This window comes from Xyrauchen texanus, chromosome 27 (genome assembly GCF_025860055.1).
Source record: "Xyrauchen texanus isolate HMW12.3.18 chromosome 27, RBS_HiC_50CHRs, whole genome shotgun sequence".
NCBI classification, from domain to species: Eukaryota; Metazoa; Chordata; class Actinopteri; order Cypriniformes; family Catostomidae; genus Xyrauchen; species Xyrauchen texanus.
Window position 1 is genome coordinate 21,049,369 of NC_068302.1, and position 21,608 is coordinate 21,070,976.

The window sequence follows — 21,608 nt, forward strand, 5'->3', positions numbered from 1 at the left end:
ACAACGTTAAAAATACATCTTCCAGATGTAAACACACACAACAAACAGATGTCTGGGTGATGTATGTGTGCTATTAGGGACCGCACTGGATTGGTGAGGTCTCACAGTGGGCAGAGAGAAGGGAATGACATGGTCCACCGTAAACAAACAGGGTTTGGGGTGGGTTTGCATTTGGATAAGTGTGTTGTGCTCCTCTGGACTCCGTGCGCTCAGCCAGGCAGTTTAAATGATTCACCAGTGCATAGATATCTGATGATATCTCAATGGAATGACAGATCTTATTTGTGCCTCAGGAAATTAAAAAGTGATCTTGCATGCCCCCATGAGAAGTCCTAATCGTAAACGTACACGTACACAGTGTTAACTGATTTGTGAAGCAGTCTGAGTGCCATGAATCTTGTGTTGGGTTCTCATGCGTATTTATTTACACATAGCCTGTCAGCAGAACTAAGCGCATGTTTACTTGCCTGTGAGTAGAAAAACTGTATTTGAGTTTTGTGTCAAGGGTATAACTGAATTAATCAACTAATTATTTCTGTTGAAATTCATTACTTTGAAACTTGGAAGAGGGAGGGACATTTCATTTTGTTTGATGAATAGTACTAAATTAATACACTTCCTCTCCAAACTTAATCAATGCTGCCTGAAAATCACAGCTTATTTTTTTTTTAGTAATGTTTAATCAACACTAAAACCTACTACCACAACAACATTTTTACATCTTAAATGTTGTTTTGTTTTTGTAAGTATGATTACTGTATTTAAAGCAAAATGAAAGAAATTTGGAATACATTTGTGCACTCACTGAATAGAGTTCTCTATGCGGGAGATGGTGAGGAAGGCAGCCAGATTTGCTGTGTAGGAGGAGATGACTATCAGAGCAAACAGCCACCAAACTCCCATCATCATCCTTGTGGCCAGAGTTGTGTAGGGCACATCGCCACCTACAGAGGCAACAGGAGAAAAGAGTGAGTAAACAAAAAAGTTGTTTCATTTATTTTGTCTTTTTTGAGCAAGGTTTAACACTGAGGACTGTTTGATAAAATTCAGGTATGGCATTCAATTGATACACTCAGGTTGGGCGTACACGGTACAAGTTCTGACACACGGGAGGCCGTGAGCCCCTGCACACGTTACGAGTCAAGTTTATCTGAAAATCGTACAGGTGCAATTGTACACGACACAATTTTACAACCTAATGAATTCCGGAGGAATCGCACGAATTTCCACGCTATTTACCATTATAAGACATAAAGCCAGAGGAGGACAGTGCTTTAATTCCTCATTGCTTGCGAATTAGTAATAAAAAGGAAAACTGGCATGGGTGCTGCATTAGCTGAAAACTTATCTGCAAATAAAAATAATAAAAAAGGTTACTTATTACAAATGCTGTTTAACATTTGACAGATTCAGATTTCGAAGGGAGGGTGTGTGATTTTATGACTGCATACATCAATCATAATGTCAGTGTGTTGCTGTCAGTTACTGCATGATAATTAAAGTGCACAAAATGTACAAGATTAAAAAGAAAGTGCCAAAAATTCACGCACCATTTCTGTCAGTTATACTTGGATTTAATTTAAGCGCAAACATGACATTTAGTTGCAGAATTCTGAGTTATTCTAGTGGAGTAGGCTACCTGTATTATTCAGTGTTAGATTTAGACAGCGGGGCAAAGTTAGTTTGACGTTAGACATTTGTTTTCGCAGATATAAGGGATCATCTGAAAACTCCACTCACTATGCTAAAACATAGGATATGTCCACTCATTCATTAAATTCACGTGCAATTTACACATAAAAAAGAAGTAAAATAAATTTTCACATTCAGAATGTTCTAATATCTTACAAGAGGACAGACAGACTTACTACAGGTGAGATTATTACAGTATCATCAATTATAAAAGTACAGTAATTATTTTAGAAAGACTACGTCCTTCTCATATGTGTCACTGCATGTTGATAGCAGACATTCTGAAGAAGATCTGCATGGTGTTGTCCATGCGAATGTGCTTTAAAGCCGCACACAGCAAAGTTTAAAATTGTTTTAGCGCAGAGGTTGATAAGTAGAACTTTCAACCTAGAAGTCCTTTGTTTCACTAGACCCTCTTGGAGTGTTAAAAAAATCTTCTATCACATATCCTTCTATCAATATTTTGTGCATATACAATTATAACAGATGCTATATCCCCCTAAATATCACCCTAGAACTGAAACGAATGCAAGTATGACGAATAAAAATAGACCATGACAGACATTTGAAAACTCTGTCCATCAGAGAGATAAAGTTTGTTTTCTAGTGTAACCCGTATGGCAAATTATTTGTTTGAAGTGCATAGAACAGCAGGGCATTTCTGTAGAATCATTCCCAGTGATGTAATCGGCTCCGCTTGTAATGCTTCTCACACGATGCGAGCCGAGCCGGGACCACATGAGTATCTATGATTTCCACGTGATCTCTCCCGACTAGAAAGAATCGGTCTGGAGATCGCACAACAGCCGAAAATTACACCATGTAAGCCCGCCTTCACTGAGCACATTATTATGAATACCTGAACTATTATTATTAATTGTTGGTGCCAGACGGGCTTGTTTGAATATTTCTGTAACTGCCAAGTACTTTAATGGTGCCATAAACCAAAAACATCCAGTGAGCTGCAGTTCTCTGTATGGAAATGCCTTGTTGATGAGAGAGATCAACGGAGAATAGCCAGACTGGTTCGATCTGACAGAAAGGCTATGGTAGCTCAGATAACCACTCTGTGCAATTGTAGTGAGCAGAATAGTGTCTCAGAATGTAAAAACATTTTGAGCCTTGAGAATGATGGGCTACAGCAGCAATGATGATGATGAAGACGATGATGTAGGAACCCAAGTGCAGTTTATTAAGCAAAGTGAAATCCAGAAACCAAAAACAAAACATAAACTAGACTTGATTTAACTTGAACATGGCTTGGCTAAACAAAACAACAAAGTTACATTCACATACATGTTCATATTCAATACTAGACAAAGGACAATGGTAAACATGATGGTTTAACTACATGTCAAGGGGGATTATAAACCAATGATCAAACAGAAAACTAAACAAGAAAACAACGGCTCAGCTGTTAAGGCTCTGGGTTACTGACCGAAAGCTTGCAATGATGAAGATGATGATGTAAGAACCCAAGTGTAGTTTTTTTTAAGAAAAGTGAAATCCAGAAAACAAAACATAAACTAGACTTGATTTAACTTGACTAAAAAAACAAAACATGAACACAAACATGGCTTGGCTTGGCTAAACAAAACAACAAAACAACAAAGTTACATTTACATTCAATACTAGACAAAGGACAATGGTAAACATGAGGGCTTAAATACATGACATGGGGGAACATAAAACAATGATCGAACACTAAACAAGAAAACAAGACAAATAAACTAAACCAATGACAAACTAGAACTGATAATAACGTAAAGAAAAATAAACCAATGAAAACAAGACACATGAACATGGAGAGAAAACAGGACATGACATGACAAGGGAATCAGGAACTAAACTTTTAAAAATAAAAGACATGGAATCAAAATATGAACAAAAACACATCTAAACATGACAACATGTGTTGCCTGGGAATTTGGGCAGTATAAAAATGGCTTGATCTCTATTAGTGTTGTGTACTGTAGTGTTCTTAATGACTTAGAAGGAATGGAAGCATGCAGCACAAAAGAGGGTGGGGGTATGCAAGACCCAAACCACTGTGACATTAGTGGAGGAAAATCTCACTTTGAGACTGCCCATGAGTTGTGATGTCAAATCTAAATTTCTCCAGTCACCACTGTCAGAGCAAAAACATGTCTGTTTATTCTGTGTTTCTGATCCCTCTAATTCCACAACGCCTTCTCTAAGAAGTACTGCACACCACAATAATGATGAATCTACAAAATTCAAGGCTTGCAGCTACACTGAGAACCATTAAAAATTAGTCCCATCTATCCTCGTGGCTTTCTGTATCACTGGAGACTTGCGTGGTAAGTGCCAAGCATTTCAGCAATCAAAAAGTGTATCTGACAACTCTATATCTGCAGGTGTGCACAGAGATGAGCTGTCTTATTAAAGAAAGTTTTTAGATGACTCATGCACATACGTCCCTCAGGCTGTGTACTCTCTGCTTCACACAAACTTGGTGCTGTTTTAATTTAAGCAAACAAATCCATGAAAGCGAGTTAGCCCACACATTTCTTCTAATCATCATTCTCGGGTTCTCATACTAAAAAGACCCTAAAGACTTTAAAATAAGGGAGTGTCCTCTTTTATGGGCAATTGTTCCTTCATCTGCTATTTAATCCACAGAAATTATGGACTTTAATTTGAGGAAATTTCAGAGGATCCCCAAGAAGCTCCAGCTTCAGCTGGATGTGTTCTGGTGTGATACAGCATCTCTCAAATCATGGTGGTATCCTTCAGATTTCCTTTTTAAAGGCGATGGTGGCACGGTACCGGACAGCTCCGAGCAGATTTTAAAAGTTAAAAGTCCACCATATTGCTGTTCTTTTTGTATAAATAAATGCAAATGCCCTGAGGCAGTACAATATCTGAATATTTTTCTGATGACTACAAACCCTAGTTGTTTAGTTTCACAATAAAACGCTGAAATTTATTTAAAAAAAATAGGTGAGCAAATTGGTGAGAGGAAAATTATCATACAAACAAAAACAAAATCTGAAAGAGTTCTCTTTGAACAAAATTAACAAAATAAAGCCAATCAACATTTTCATACCCACCAGCACTTGAAAGACAGGAAGATAAAATACAAGAAAAGAAAAGAAAAAATACAGCACTAGCTATGATGTGAGTATGGTAGTGCAATTAGTTAAAAATGGTAATGTGGAAAGACTTAGGAGGAATGACTGGTTCCCTATCTGTCACTCACTCGATGTTGTGTTGTTGTAGTGACACTAGGAGTCACTCTTTGGAGCCCCAATCACCTCTGAGCTTTGAAAAAAGTGGAATTTAAACATCTCTCCCCCGGACATATGGGTATAAAAGGAGCTGGCTCGCAACCGTTCATTCAGACTTTTTCTTCAGAGCCGAGAGGTTGATTCACATAGAGCTGAATTCCACTGCCGGTAGAAAAATGCTAAATTAAATCTATATAATATATAAGGAATATAGAAAGGCCAAGCAAGGTCAGGAGATTTCTGTCCAAACATTATAAATGATGGGATCTGCAACACTTGCTTTAAAGAGGTCATGTCTTATCTCTCATGCATATGCATGCACCACTTCAGCACTGGCTACAGCCCCGAGTCGATAGACGAGCATGGCACCAGGGCACATACGTTATTCAGCCCCTGGACAGACATAGCGTTCCTATGGGCAGGAGTTCCCCTAGGCCAGGTCCCCAGGCAAGTCGTGGTTTCGACAGATGCTCCCAGCATGGCTGGGGCGCCATATGCAATGGGCACTCAGACTCCGGCCCTAGGACCAGCCTACAAGTGTGTTGGCACTTCAACTGCCTTGAGTTGCTGGCGGTACAACTTGCCCTGAGGAGGCTATTGCCGTTGATATGCAAGAATAACACAGGGTCATCAGCAATGCATACATCAACCGCTAAGGTGACCTACACTCTCGTCGAATGTCACAGCGGACGCGCTGTTGTGGCAGGTTACGCTCAGGGGAGAGTGGAGACTCCACCCTCAGGCGGTCCAGCTGATTTGGAGTCAATTCGGCCAAGCACAGGTAGACTTGTTCGCTTTCCCAGAATCCTCCCACTTTCCGATTTGGTACTCTCTGACCGAGGTTCCCCTCGGCACAGATGCCCTGGCACACACCTGTCACCTGGGGCTATGCAAATATGCGTTCCCCCCAGTGAGCTTACTTGCACAGACCTTGTGCAAGGTCATGGAGGATGAGGAGAAGATCCTCTTAGTGATCCCTTATTGGCCCTCCCGGACTTGGTTCTGGCAAATTCCCTTGAGGAAGGACCTTCTTTCTCTGGGACGGGGCACCATCTGGCACCCGCGACCAGACCTCTGGAATCTCCATGTCTGGCCCATGGATGGGATGCGGAAGACTTAATAGGCCTACCGTCTGCAGTGGTAGACATGATCACTCAGGCTAGGGCCTCCTCAAAAGGTGCCTCTATGGCCTGAAGTGTCATCTGTGTGCTATGTGGTAATCTTCCTTAGGCGAAGACCCCCAGAGATACACAGTAGGATCAGTCCTTTCATTCCTGCAAGAGAAGTTGGAGGGACGGCTGTCTCCCTCCACCTTGAAAGTGTATGTGGCCGATGCAGTGGAGGGTAAGTATTTAGGGAAGCACGGTTTGATCGTCAGGTTCCTGAGAGGCGTGAGGAGGATAAATCCCCCCAGGCCACACCTCGTTCCCTCACAGGACCACTCCTTTCGAGCCCCTTGAGTCAGCTGAGTTAAAAGTGCTCGCTTTAAAGACTGCCCTCCTGACGGTGCTCAGCTCCATCAAGAGGGTAGGGGACCTGTAGGCGTTCTCTGTCAGCGAACTAAGCCTGGAGTTCGGTCTGGCTTACTATCACGTCATCCTGAGACCCTGACCGGGCTATGTGCCCAAGGTTCCCACGACCCCTTTCAGGGATAAGGTGGTGAACCAGCAAGCGCTGCCCCAGGAGGAGGCAGACCCAGCCTTGGCATTGCGGTGTCCGGTACGTGCTCTTTGCATCTACTTGGATCGCACGCAGAGCTTTAGAAGCTCAGAGCAGCTCTTTGTCTGCTTCGGTGGACAGCAGAAAGGAAGCGCTGTCTCCAAACAGAGGATCGCTCACTGTGTCATTGAGGCCATCACTATGGTATTCCATGCCCAGCATGCGCCGCACCCTGCTGGTCTGCAAGCCCATTCTACCAGGGGTGATGCGGCTTTTTGGGCATTGTTCCGTGTCACCTCTCTAGTATCTGTAGAGCTGTGGACTGGGCAACACTTAACACCTTTGCAAGGTTTCATAACCTCAGGGTTGTGCCAGTTTCACCCAGTGTGTTATCAGGTGACACAAACAGGTAAGTTTGGGTCAGCTGGCCAGGTGCACCGCTTGCGTACAGCGCCTTTCCCCTCCCTTGAGGCGAAGATGTGCGCTCTTTTCCCAGTTGCGTTTGCAAAAAGTGTGAACCCTGGAAGTTCATCCTCCTTAGCCCAGCAGCCGACAAGCCTTCGAAGAGGCTCGCCGCCGCCCCAGTACATGCGTCACTTAGGTCCCCATACTGAGGTAAGTTCTCCACGTGTGATGGTTGTCTCCTTAGGTTACCGTGTGTGGTTGCCCGCTGTTAACCGTGTCTTCCTTGGGCAGAGGGCCCTCTGTCCTTGGTCACCGTGTTTTTTTCGAGTGAACCATTCCTTCAAAGAGAAGAGAAAAGGTTTCTTTTCTTTTTTTTATTAGTCAGAAAGAATTTGAGCACACACCCAAAACACAGCCATTGATTTATGTTGTTGAATTCTCTCATATTTTTGTGGTTTATATATATATATATATATTAGGGCTGTCATTCGATTACAATTTTTTATCAAATTAATTACATGGTGTCCCGATTAATTAATCGCGATTAATCGCATGTAATCGCATATACAAATATTTGCTGAGAATGCCCCTCATAAAACAACTCAATATATAATGATTATATTTATATCAATATATAATTATACATAGTTATCTTTAACTATAAAAAATATATATATATATATATATATATATATATATATATATATATATATTCAGATCTTTAAAATGCTTTACATTCCTGTAGCAGAACAGTTAATCATTGATAAGGCCATACAAAAAGAGGCTTTAGAATACAATGTATTGTTTATTACCATATTACTGATCATAAGTCAATCATTGGCATACAGTTCACAGCAATCCATTTCACAAGTGAATTTGTCAATCAGTTGGAGATTTATTATGAGGGCTTGTCTAAGGGCCCGTCAATTTACACCTATGTCAGACGTCTCGGGTGTTCCCTTTACAAAAAGCTTCACTATGATGCTGTGCTTTTGCTAAGCACTATGGGGAACAATCCTAGTTGTGACCGAGCTGAAATAATGAGTGTAACACGTCAAATGAATATTGACCAGAATTTACAGCCTCGGCTGATGTAATCATTAGATGCACCTGCGGCCAGGCTATAAATGGATACGTCACCAGCTGTCGTCAGAAACTCTTTTTTCAGAGCGATTCTGTGTCTGTGTGTTTTACAAACCCTGTCAAAACGTTCTTTCCTCTGTTAGGAGTTAGAATTTGTTAGGCAGAGTGCAGTGAACCTTTTTCTCTTTTCTCTTCTGTTTAGAAAATATTATATATATATATATATAAAAAAAGAGAGAGAATGACTGAAAGCCGCAAACGATGCAAGTTTTTGCTCTGTTTGTTTTGTTTGTTCGCGATTCTCTTCCCGCCTCCGAGCTTTCCGTCCGCGATAAAAAATCTACGGAGGAATTGCTCGATGTTGTTACTGCGGTTGCCAGATTGGACTGGCCACGTGAAAAAGAGACCCCCAAACCCTCCAAATTAGGGGATAGATTTTATCTTCCAGTCTAAGAAAGGGAACGCCTCATGAGTCCCTTCCCTTCTTTGATAACCTCCATGAAGCTTTTTCGCTCATGGAGGAACCCCTAAAAAAATTTTTTTTTAAAAATAAAATAAAAAATATTTAATATTTTCTTCCTGTGTTCACATACCCTCGACGTCATTATATTCGACTATCGTGGGTGCTGAGGCACAGGGGTATTCAGTGATGCCGCCGGTCGGAGAGACGCTTGCGGGCTATCTCTTGCCGGGCTCGGCAACGTCAATTAAGGAGCCCTCTCTCCCCTCAAAGCCTTGTAGGACAACCTCTACTTTAGTGGGAAGGGCTTATCAAGCAGCAGGTCAGGCTGGTGCTGCTCTGCACACTATGCTGTTTTACAGGCGTACCAGGCTGACCTCCTGGACGACCTGAGTGTGGGTTCTGCGCTTGACGAGCAAGCCTCAGACCCGCGTCGGTCCTGTCTGAAGGGAGGCTCAAAAGCAAAGCATGGCGAGTTGTGCTCCTCCTCCAAGGGATTGGGGACAGTCTCGCTGCCCTCGCCAGCCCCTGAAGCAAGACCTCATGACCATAATTTCTAGTAAGAGAAAACCCTGACGGTCTTGCGCCTAGATTAGGGGGTAGCTCCCCTCGGGACGGGGTGCGTGCTTCACTTCACCCCTCCCGGTACCCCCTCGAACCTCAAAATTGGGTGTTTTCGCTGTTCCTGCATTTTATTCAGGACGTGAAACACTCGACAACCCCTCAACAGGAAGTTTTAAAATATAATACCCATCTCAGAGATCCTGGCAGCGTGGAAACTTCTGCCAGATATATTCTTTTCTGTGGGCCTTATAAGGGCGTCAGGATTTAATTCACTCTCCGCTTTTCCGTTTTTCAATGGCGTGTTCTCACTACCGTAAACCGGATTTCTTTTTTATGTAAAAAATTAATAAAAATTTAATCTCCTGGTTAAAGGGGCCATGGTATGTGTTCCCCTTCCAGAGAGAGAGTTAGGTTATTACACTAAATACTTCCCGTTTCCCATGGAGGGTGAGGGGTGGCATCTGACTTAGATCTTAAAGCTTGAACTGCCCGTGGGTGTTCAAGTCCAAGATGATGCCTGTCAAGACGGTCGTGTCTCAAGCCCTACAACTCGTTTGGCTGGTCACCATCAATCTTATGACGCACTTCTATACTTCATTTAGAAGTTCTGCCACATCATGGAAAGTTCCTGAGGTTCGCTTCCGGGGGCGAAGTCTTCCAGTGTCAGGTTCTTTCCCTCGGCCTAGCCATTATTACCCGCACATTCACAATGCATGATGTAGCGCTGGCTCTTTGCGACTCCGGGGCATCTGCATTCTGAATTATGTAGACGACTGGCTGATACTAGCGCAGTTCCAGGAACTGGCAGTTCAGCACAAGGACATTGTCTTAGCTCATCTGTTTCTCTGGGGTTGAGGCTCAACGCCAAGAAAAGCGTCCTCTCTCCCACTCAGAACACTGTCTATCGGGGCATCGCATGCGGGCACAACTGTCTCCCACTAGGATTGAGTCCACTCAGATCACCCTGAGAAAAGTCAGGCTAGGTCAAGGTTGCACTGTTATCAGTATCAACGATTTCCGGGTCTCAGGGCGACCGTGTCCACGGTGATCTCTCTGGACCTTCTGCTCATGAGACCTTTTTGTTGTGGCCCAAAGCCAGGGGATTTCTTCCAAGGGCCAAAACCCCTAGGCTAATAAGGGTTAGGAGCCTCAGGCTTTGTTCCCTTTCTATGTGGTTCAGACCCCGGTTTTCTGCCTTGGGTCCCACTCTAGGTGCGTCTTGTTGTCGCAGGCTGCTAACGACAGACTCCTCCCTGATGGGCGGGGTAGCGGCCTTAAGTGGTCGTCCAGCTTAAGGGGATAGGAGGGTCGTCAGCTCGGTTGTCACAGTCACGGGTTGACGGCTGTATTTCTGGCCCTGAAATACCTCCTCCTGAGGCTGCAATGTCTTGGTGCGGGTGGACAATACAGCGGTAGCCTCTTACATAAATCATCAAGGAGACCCACGTTCTTATCAGCTGTATTTCCGAACAGGGAGGACCCTCTCATCCTTGGCCCGAATTGTGAAACCTTTCATGTCTGGCCCCTGAGGGTACCAAATGATGTTCACAGGGTTTTCTCTTGAGGTTATCGAGACCATTTCAAGTGCTAGGGCTCCCTCCACTTGGAACTGATCTGGGTAGATTTTACAGGGCAGAAGAGGACTGCTTCGCTTCTGTTGATAGCGCAATGTCTCCTCTACTTGTCCTCGAGTCGCCCAGCCCCCCCATACATAGCACAAATGCACCTGCATGCGTTTCCTTCTACTAAAGTTCATATTACAGAACCAGCTAACTGCCAGTTTGCTTCAGTTCTGGATTTTCTGTAGAAAGAACAGTCAGCGGGCACTTGCCTTGCCACTGCCAGGTTCTATGTGGCCACTGCGGTTTGCCACGGCTTGGTGGGCGGGGTGCCCTCAAATAGGCATCCTCATTATTTCCCGGGCCTATGAGGCGCACGATCAAGCTTCGCCAGTAGGTTTTAGGGCGCACTCTACCAGAGGGCTCTCCTCCTCTAAAACCTTGGCTAGAGGTCTCCCTCTGCAGCAAGTTTGTGATGCGGCAGGTTGTCCTCTCCGCACACATTCATTAGATTTTTATAGTTTGGATGTTCTGCCACTCCGGGCTCTTATGCCCTTGAGTCGACATCTCAAGCTCATGTCTGGACAAGTTTGTGATGCGGCAGGCTGGTCCTCTCCACTCACATTCATCAGTTTTTATGACAAGTTTGTGTTGCGATAGGGTTCTCTCCGCACACATTCATCAAAATTTTATGGTTTAGATGTTTATGTTACTCCGGGCTCTTATGCCCTTGAGTCGACATTTCTAGCTCATGTCTGAGACCTCTCGTGTTTTTTTGAGTACACTGCACAACCGTAGGGGTCTGGACAGCCCCCAGTGCGGTGGCGTGGGCATTGCGTTCCCCATAGCGCTTAGCAAAAGCGCAGCGTCATAGTGAAGCTTTTTGTAAAGGGAACATCTCGGGTTAGATGTGTAAGCCTTGTTCCCTGAAAAAAGTGGAACGAGATGCTGCGCTTCTTTGCCGCACTGGGATGTCCCAGGACTGCTCTTCAAAAAGAAGTATCTGACGACACCTGGTGATGTATCCATTTATAGCCTGGCCGCAGGTGCATCTATTGATTACATCAGCCGAGGCTATAAATTCCAGTCAATGTTCATTGACATGTTACACACATTATTTCAGCTCGGTCACAACTAGGATTGTTCCCCATAGCGCTTAGCAAAAGTGCAGCATCTCATTCCACTTTTTAGGGTTACACATATAACCAGAGATGTTTTGCGTCATAAAAATAAAATGTTTAGGACACTGTGTCAAGTTAAATATAGTTTAACACTCAATCTTTAAACACATCTTGAGATCCCTTAGATCGCATTTGCGATCCTTCAAGTGTTTTGAACGCAAGAATGTAACGCATGTTTGTGTTGTTTTGCCTACTGAAGTGTTTTCTTCACTGTATAAACTGCGCATTGCTCATACAGCTGAAATTTCACTTACTGCCCTCTGGAGTAAACAGGTGGTACTACAAGCTTGCATTTCTCAGGAAATCTCATTTTCATTTAACAGCTTTACACTGATGCCGGAATCCGGGAAGGAGGAGGGATACCCGTCGCGGAGTCCTCGACACTGCCGTCCATCCGCGAGGCTACTGGGGACTGGACTTTAGGTCGACCGATTAATCGGTCGTTTTTTGGCATTTTTTAACATAATTGGCATTGGCCAATATCCAAGTATATCAAGCCAATTATTAGGCAGGCGCATCTGTGGGCAGCCTAGTGTTGTTTTGGAACACGTGTTCGACGCACGCTGCCCCTAGGGTCATTTTCCTCTAGAGTGAGCAGACCTCATCCAGTGCCTAAGGAAGGAGCTAAGTTCCTTGGAGAAAACGGTAAGGATTCAATTTGTATAACTCCTTTATATTTAATAAAAAAACTTTTGATATGTTACTGCTAACTTCAAGAAAAAACGTGACAAACGCGATAGACGACATCACGTTCGGCTACTTTGGATATTGATAGCGTAGTTGAAGTTGCATTATCACAGCAGAAGGGTTGCTATCATGTCACAATAAGTAAGCAAGAATTTTGCAATTACAGACAGTGAATCTGAGACTTTTATTTGTTCTGTTTGTGTGTCTTATATTTGAGAGGGTTGTCACTCAATTCAGAGAAATAAGTAATAAAAAAAGATACCAACGCACTATAGGCTAGTGAAGGACTGGCTTTGGTAAGCTCGGACGTTATCGGTTCTGCTGTCGGTACTGGAGAAATTAAGAAAATACATTTATTATTGCTATAAAGAGAAAGTTATTTTATCTCGCCAGCCATTTCTATGTATAATAATATGAAACCATTTGTCTGTGATGCAATTTAGCTATTCACAGTCAGCGAGAGAGAGAGAGAGAGAGATCTCGCTCACGCTGTGCCACAGCGAGCACAACACGAGCCCTGCTTAATGAGTGCCAGAACTAAACATTCAAACCTAGCCTGTTTACACTTTAAATCTGTGATATTAGTCTGATTTTATTTTAGATTTTGCCTTCCAAAGATTATAAAAAGAATATTTATACATAAGCCGCATTCTGTCTAGCACAAATTCCTTCCCTTCACAGCGGTGCACTGACATTTCTCCCTAAAAATCAAACTTAACGTCAGAATCAGCACGATCGGTGATTGTTGTAAAATGCAGTCTAGCTACTGTTGCTAAATTGCAGGACGCGTTTAATAATAAAAAGAGCGCAAGAGATACCGTTCCCAAGGCGGCGCGCACTCCGAAACAGACCGCAACTAGACAAGCAAAGTATAGGCTACTTTGGGTTTCATGTGCGCGTCTAAACAATCAACTATAGGCCTACACAAAAATATGTCAAAATGACCGGCTTGGAGATTCACTTAAACACAGTTTATGTCTTAAATGGACGTAGTTATGGAAATAGTTGGGAGAAAATATGGTGCATCAGGACCCTATTAGATCTGAACTCGGTCTTAAAGGGGAAGCAGTCTAATAAACATGCTGACGTTTGAGCCATTACTGCGAATCAAACAACACAAGAAAATCACTTACAGCTCTTGAATGAATAACTTCTGCATTAATAAGCATTAATCTATCTATGATAAACTATGCAGTGTTATTTTACAATTGATTACTTTATTAGATTTTTTTTTAGACCACACCTGAACATATATATGTAGAGGTTGTATATATATATAACAAAAAGAACCGTTAAGAATACCGTTAAAGTACTGGATCGATAAGCAGTATTGGTAAGACTTGTAATACCATTAAAACCTTAACGATACCCATCCCTAGTTATGCCTGTGCTTCTCTTGGATGCTCTGAATATTGGATTACGTGTCTGGATTGCCCCTTAATTAAAGCTGCATTTGGATCTCAACCTTTGTGTCTTGGAGCAGTTCGTAACACCTGCTTTGTTTATTTAATATATTTGTTATACATTATTTATACAATATGTTTTTACATTATGCATTTTTAATTTAAGTGTACAAGTGCAGATTGGTCAAGTGTTCAATAAATGTATTTGTTGAGAAATTTTGTCTATCTTAAGTAATTATTTGTGTTACATTTTATCTTTCAAATAAAAGGTTCAAATAAGAGGTTAAAAACAAGCACATATCGGCCAAAATAAATCGGCAGCATTAATCGGCCATCGGCCGACCCGGATTTCAAAAGATCGGCATCGGCCTGAAAAAACCCATATCGGTCGACCTATAGACTGGACTCCCCAACCGCCTGGAGCGATGGAGCCACTGCCAGGGGCGGAGGAGAGCCCTGCCATCCCCCAGAAAGGCGGAGGGGTCGAAAGAAGACTGCCGTCCGCAAGGGGAGGAGGGAAGTGACTCCCCGACCACCTGGAGAGGTAGGGCCGCTGCCAGGGGCAGAGGAGTCGCCGGGAATGCAAAGGGGCGTTCTGTCGGCCGGGGGTCGTGGGTCTGACTCCGGTCCGCATGGGGATGAGCGGCTGTCGTCCACTTGAGAGGGTGGAGGAGTGATCGAGGACTGTGCGATGGTGTATCAGAGAACCGGCGAGTACGTTTTTTTTTTTTCATCTCTCTCTCTCAATGTCGCTCCGCTTTGGCCTTTTCCCTCTCTCTTAAATTTTACAGTGTTTTTTTGGGGCATACTACACTGTTACAGGAAGTACCCCCCCTATTTTATTTATTTCTGTTTCCCTCCCCTAGTCCCCTCCCTCATCCAGGTAGACGGGGATGACCTGCCGGCAGACGGGGCGGAAGGCACGCCCCTCCCCAGGGAAAGGAGGGGGGGGGTGTATGTCATGCCAGGGGCTCTCCAGCCTGAGAGAACGAGGGAGGAATGTGGCAGGGCAGAGGGTGGGGCCGGGTGGTGATTCTACACACCCGTTCCCTTATCAGGCTAATCAAGCCTCCGAGAGGGATAAAGGCCGACTGCGGAAGATGGTGCAGGAGAGAGAGATTGTTTACGGGCATGTCTGCTATGTGAATGTGTTTGTGTCTTTTGTTTAAGTTTATCATTAAAATATTATTTATACTGCCAAGCCGGTTCTCGCCTCCTCCTTTCCATTGAACAGCTTTACATATATATATATAAACAGTTCAAAGACAACTATGCATTTGGTGTGAAATGTTCCTTAAAAATGGTAAAATAAGGTTGTTATTTTTTCCCCCTGTTTTGAACACTATACTCATGTTCAGAGCTGCCTAGAAATTTCCCTCTCAAATTTGCCGCCTCTCAGCAGTTGAAGCAACTTCAAATAAGCCCTTTGAAACTACTGGCGCTGAACATTCAAAGGTTTATACATTGCTAACTTGTAAAGCCATAAATCTCTGCAGCACCTTGAGAGCTGGAGATTGTAGCTTCTGATGAGTGCTGTTAGTTTTTTTATTTATTTCCTATCTTTCCATGAGCACTCTTGCGATAAATAACTTAAGAAAAAACATGTTACTCGTTTCGCTGGAGCAGGGCTCCCTGCAGCATGTCACCTTTATTTTATTTTCACCACACCAGGCCTGCCAAGCTTGGGTGTGTGTATGTATGTGTATATAGCTGACATTTATTTAAGCCATCAAGTATCCTATTATGAGACTTGCAGGCAAATATTGCCATGAATTTGCATACAGTTTAATGCTCTGAAGCACGACCCCGACTCCTGAAATGCTATCGCACCACGCACCCACTCCGGAAATTTCAATGCTGTAAATGAACAAAATAAAAGTAAACAAACCGAGGGGTGCACCTCCAAACATCTTTTTTTAGCTAAAACTTGCAAGATGGAAAAGCTATCATGCTGGGTTCAGGCATATGGTGCAAGAAACATATTCACAGGGGAAGATGATGAAAAGGAAAAGGAGCAAGAGTTTAAGTGTAGACATCCCAAAGGGACAATAGATTAAGAGGGAACTGACCAACATGTACTTTCTCTTAACGCCATCTTACCTAAGATGGCACTCCCTAGTCAAATGGATTCAGTCATTTTTTAATTGGGCGAAACGATTTTGGCAATTATGCACCATACAATTAAAGACCACTCCACTTTCAGTAATGCAAGCACAACACCAAAGCAAACAAGCTTTCCTATTCAAAATACATTTTACTTTAGCTAACCGTGTGATAACGTCTGATGCTTATACTTTCTCTTTGATATGAATAAATGGTTTTGTGCACGTGAACTGTGAAGGAACGAAGATGCTCAGAATGCATGTCAGACTGAGAGAATGTGCTGCTGCCTGATAAATGTTAAATAAATCAGAAACTGCTCACAATGCTTCACCCTGTCCACCAAACCTTCTCAGGGAGTGGCCCAAAAAACTTTTATTTTGTCATATGTGCCTGTCATTTATTACACCTCAGTAGTGTGAGAACACATAATTTTCATCACTTTCGGATGACTCCATTTTGAGATGATTCAAGGTAATTTTTTGAGGATAGCCTGTTTCGCAAACATCATATCTACAAATCAAAGATATTCAATGACATTGACAATGCTCATGTAAAATTCTGATAACATTGCAATGCTAAACCCGACTCATCACAACGAGTAAGCTTTTGCTTCTTATTAGAAATGGCTAGACCTTCCACCTCACTTCTTCAAGATAAATGCTGTCTGGAGGCCATATATGCACACACGCACATGTTGGTGCAGTTATCATTATGAGGACTCTCCATAGACATAACGATTTTCATACTGAACGAACGAACTATAGCATTTTTACATTTTCAATAAAACATCGTTTAGTATGTTTTTTGAGCAATTTGAATTATGGGGACATTAGAAATGTACTCATAAACAACATTTATAGCATAATACCCCTCTAATTACCAGTTTGTAACCTAAAACAATGTCCTCAAAAACCACACATAACCCGCCCACACACACAATTGCAATGTTTGCTCAAAGCAATTCAATAGTATGTAATTTTCATTAAATACAGTTAACTACACAATATCTGACACTCTGAACGGTATCATAACAACAGATTTTGGCAGGGGGAAAAATCATATTAACTGTCTGTTCCCCTTCTGTCGCTCTCTCCACGTTGTGTCGGAGAAGCGACACTAGGGGTCTCTCTTGAGCGCCGATATTCACCTCTGATCTTATTGAAAAGGGCCAATGGGAGTTGGCAGTCGGTATTTGCATACCCCGCCCCCGGACATACGGGTATTTAAGCGGGGCAAATACGGGAGTTCATTCAGGAAATTTCTTCGGAGCCGATGGTCTGTCTGCAGTTTGCTGAGAGTTACACGCCACTTAAACGTTCCTGTATTCCTCTGACGATCTGCATGCTGTTGGATCTTGACGGCGCACAACAGCGGCTTTCTCCTTCTCAGTGCACGGCGTGCATTGTTGCCCCTGAGCGCTTCGACAGCGCAGACACGTACACACACACTGTGTATTAAAAGAGTTTTTTACTAAAAGAGTAATTTTCTCTAAAAGAGCAAACACAGCGGCGTTGAACGTCCTTCTAAGGACGCGTCTTTTTCAAGATGCCTTTCCGCCCCTGTGTCGTTCCTGGATGCGGTAGAGTGCTCTCTGCTTCAGACGGCCACAGGCGCTGTCTCGTGTGTTTGGGCCGCGATCACACCGAGGTGGCGTTTGTGGATGGTTCATGTTCTCACTGCGAGAACATGACCATGACCATGTTGCGGTCGCGGCTCGCTTTCAACAGAAAGCAAGCCACCCCAGCTGCACCCCGCATTGCTCCTTCTTCCCACGGAATTAAGGACGGTGCGGTTGGCGCTGGGGGTGATTTGAGGGTGGCAGCGGGTGCAGTTTCGCCGGGTAGCCCCCCGCGAACCTCCCGTTCCCCGACACGCTCGCTGGTCTCCGTCCACGCTCGCGGCGATAGCGGCTCGCCTCACGGCCCAGCTGTCTATCCTCCCGAGTCCGAAGCAGATGAGCTCGCCGCTGCATCGGAGAGTGCGGTGTCTGATGCCGAGGACTCCCCTGGACTGCCGCCTTTGGGCCAGCAGGCCCAGGCTGAGGCCGACGCTCAGATGTCCGACATGCTTGCCCGGGCCGCCTTGAGCGTGGGGTTGGATTGGAACCCTCCATCCTCCCCACAGCCTTCTCGGTTGGATGATTGGTTCCTGGGGGCAGTGCGCCGTTCGCGGCCTCGCATCCCCCCGGTTCCTTTCTTACCGGAGGTGCATGATGAGCTGACGTCTACGTGGAGAGCCCCGCTCTCCGCTCGTCTAGGTGCCACCCGCTCCACTCTCTCCACCCTCAACGGCGGAGAGCGCCACGGGTATGACGCGATTCCCCACGTTGATAGGGCAGTTGCGCACCATCTATGCCCCGGTAGCCCTACATCCTGGCGGGTTCGCCCCGTACTCCCATCCAAGCCCTGTAGGACAACATCCTCGCTTAACGCGAAGGCCTACACTACGGCTGGACGCGCTGCCTCCGCCCTGCATGCGATGGCCCTCCTGCAAGTCCACCAGGCCAAAGCTCTCAGAAACATGCACGGGGGTGGACCTGATCCTGAGGTGCTGCAGGAACTGCGCTCAGCAACCGACCTCGCCCTGAGAGCGACGAAGGCCACAGCGCAGGCACTCGGACAGACGATGGCCACCCTAGTGGTCCAGGAATGCCATCTTTGGCTCAACCTGGTCGAGATGTGTGAGGCTGACAAAAACCGCTTCCTGGACGCACCTGTCTCCCAGATTGGCCTTTTCGGTGACACCGTCGAGGACTTCGCCCAACAGTTCTCCGCGGTGATGAAGCAGACGGAGGCCATTTCGCACATCATGCCCCGCCGCGGACCTGCCGCTACGGGCCATGCCCCGTCTGCCCGCCGAGGGCGTCCCCCTGCGAGGAAACCAGCTCCTGCTCCACCTCAACCCGGGCCCAGCTCTCTGCCCCAACGTCGAGCACTCCGCAGGCGGCGCACGCCCCCTGTCTCACGAACCCCCTCCAGGACCCGGAAGGCTCCCAAGCGTTCCTGAGACAGCCGACCCAGAGCCGAAGACGTTAGCTCCGGAGGTGGTAAGACTGCTCCGTCCCCCGGTGGAGGACCGGGAGGAGAATCCTTTGTTTTTTCATTTGCCACACCCCCTGATGGGGGCTGTGGTACCCACATTCTCAATAAAAGAGCTATTTCCTTTGCCTCTGGGTCACCTGGCCCGCAAAAGCCGTTTTCACGGCAATGTGCTTTCAGATCACAACAGTCCCAGTACACCGGACGCGGCGATCCCGCCTTCCGCATGCCCACGACTGTCCCCCTGCCGGCCGGTTCAGACGAGTCCAGAGGACGCCAACATCAGACCTCCTCCTCAGTCAAGAACCCGCCCCCTGCCGGGCGCGCGGAGCAAGGTAAGTGCTTTGAGTCTATTCTCAGCACCTCAGCCTCAGGCCGCAACGAAGCCGCCCGACGCTGCATTACCTGTTCCGCCCGCTGCGAGGCCCCGCCGGTACGTCCAAAATACTCGTCCCTTTGGTGCCCCTAGCGCAGAGCTGGGAAGCGTGGCTTTCGCTTCCCAACGCATCACGCTGGCTGCACCGGACCATTCGACTCGGTTACGCAATTCAGTTTGCCCGGCTCCCGCCCCCCTTCAGGGGCGTCCGCTTTTCCGAAGTACACGGCGAGCACGCCAGTTCCCTGCGCACGGAAATCGCGACCCTCTTAGCCAAGGGCGCGGTAGAGGCCGTCCCTCCAACCGAAATGAGGAAGGGTTTCTACAGCCCTTACTTCATTGTACCCAAGAAAGGCGGCGGCTTACAACCAATCCTGGACTTGCGAGTTTTCAATCGGGCCTTGTTAAAACTCCCATTCAAAATGCTTACGCAGAGAAATATTCTGGATGGCGTTCAGCATCTAGATTGGTTCGCATCGGTGGACCTGAAGGACACGTACTTCCACATCTCAAATCTGCCATGACACCGACCCTTCCTACGGTTCGCGTTCGACGGCCAGGCGTTTCAGTACAAAGTCCTCCCCTTCGGCCTGTCTCTGTCCCCTCGCGTCTTCACGAAAGTCGCAGAGGCGGCCCTTGCCCCGCTACGAGTAGCCGGCATCCGCATTCTCAACTACCTCGATGACTGGCTCATCCTAGCACACTCTCGAGAGTTACTATGCACACACAGAGACCAGGTGCTCCGGCACCTCAGCCGCTTGGGGCTTCAGGGCAACTGGGAAAAGAGCAAGCTCACTCCGGTTCAGAGCATCTCTTTTCTCGGGCTGGAGTTAGACTCAGTCTCAATGACAGTCGGTGCTGGACTGCCTCCCTTCCTTCAAGCCAGGCACAGTAGTCCCTCTAAAACTTTTCCAGAGGCTCCTGGGGCATATGGCGTCCTCCGCGGCGGTCGCGCCGCTGGGGTTGATGCATATGAGACCACTCCAGCACTGGCTCCATACTCGAGTCCCGAGACAAGCATGGCACCGCGGCACGTATCGGGTAAGGATCATCCCCGCCTGCCTCAAAACACTCCGACCCTGAAAAGACCTCTGCTTTTTATGGGCAGGAGTGCCCCTGCAGCAGGTGTCCCGACGCGTCCTGGTCACAACTGAGGCCTCCCGGTCCGGGTGGCACACCAGCTCTTTGTCTGCTTTGGGGGATGGCAGAAAGGGAATGCCGTCTCCAAACAGAGGCTCGCCCACTGGGTTGTCGATGCCATCACACTGGCTTATCACACCCAGGCCGTGCCCCTACCCTTACGGGCCGAGCTCACTCAACAAGGGGTGTTGCGTCCTCGTGGGCACTGGCCAAGGGCACCTCCCTAGCAGACATCTGTAGAGCCACAGGTTGGGCAACACCCAACACCTTCGCAAGGTTTTACAACCTCCGCGTTGAGTCGGTTGCGTCTCGTGTTTTCTCAGGTCCGAGCCCGTAGAACTCGGTAACACGTAAGACCGACCGGCCGGGTGGATTGCTTGCGCCCAGCGCCCTTTCCTGACGTCAAGGTAAAGTAGTGCGCCTTCTTCCCAGGGCGCCCCACTCCGAGTCGGGCCCCTGGTCGATTCCTCCCCAGCCCTCCGGGTCCGCGGTTCAGCGGAGGAACTCGCCGACCCAAGCCACTGCGGGTACCCTGATGGTCACCCCGTACTGGTATAGGGGCTCCATAGGTAAAATAAGAAGGCCTCCTGTTCGGACTCCCCTGTGTGTAATTCCACGGTTCTGTCCCCTTACGAGCCGTGCCCCTACCCTTACGGCCGAGCTCACTCAACAAGGGGTGTTCCGTCCTCGTGGGCACTGGCCAAGGGCACCTCCCTAGCAGACATCTGTAGAGCCGCGGGTTGGGCAACACCCAACACCTTCGCAAGGTTTTACAACTTCCGCGTTGAGTCGGTTGCGTCTCGTGTTTTCTCAGGTCCGAGCCCGTAGAACTCGGTAACACGTAAACCGACCGGCCGGGTGGATCGCTTGCGCCCAGCGCCCTTTTCCTGACGTCAAGGTAAAGTAGTGCGCCTTCTTCCCAGGGCGCCCCACTCCGAGTCGGGCCCCTGGTCGATTCGTCCCCAGCCCTCCGGGTCCGCGGTTCAGCGGAGGAACTCGCCGACCCA

The 21,608-nt window shown here is 46.5% G+C and overlaps 1 protein-coding gene across 3 annotated transcripts in view; it reads right to left on the reverse strand.

The window, feature by feature from the left end:
• Positions 1-21,608, reverse strand: part of grid2 (glutamate receptor, ionotropic, delta 2) — a 661,023-nt gene that overhangs the window by 80,078 nt on the left and 559,337 nt on the right. For all 3 annotated transcript variants that reach the window (XM_052094053.1, XM_052094054.1, XM_052094055.1), the window contains exon 12: positions 806-944. In XM_052094053.1, coding sequence (XP_051950013.1) covers positions 806-944 — 139 coding nt within the window. The remainder of the gene's footprint in view (positions 1-805; positions 945-21,608) is intronic.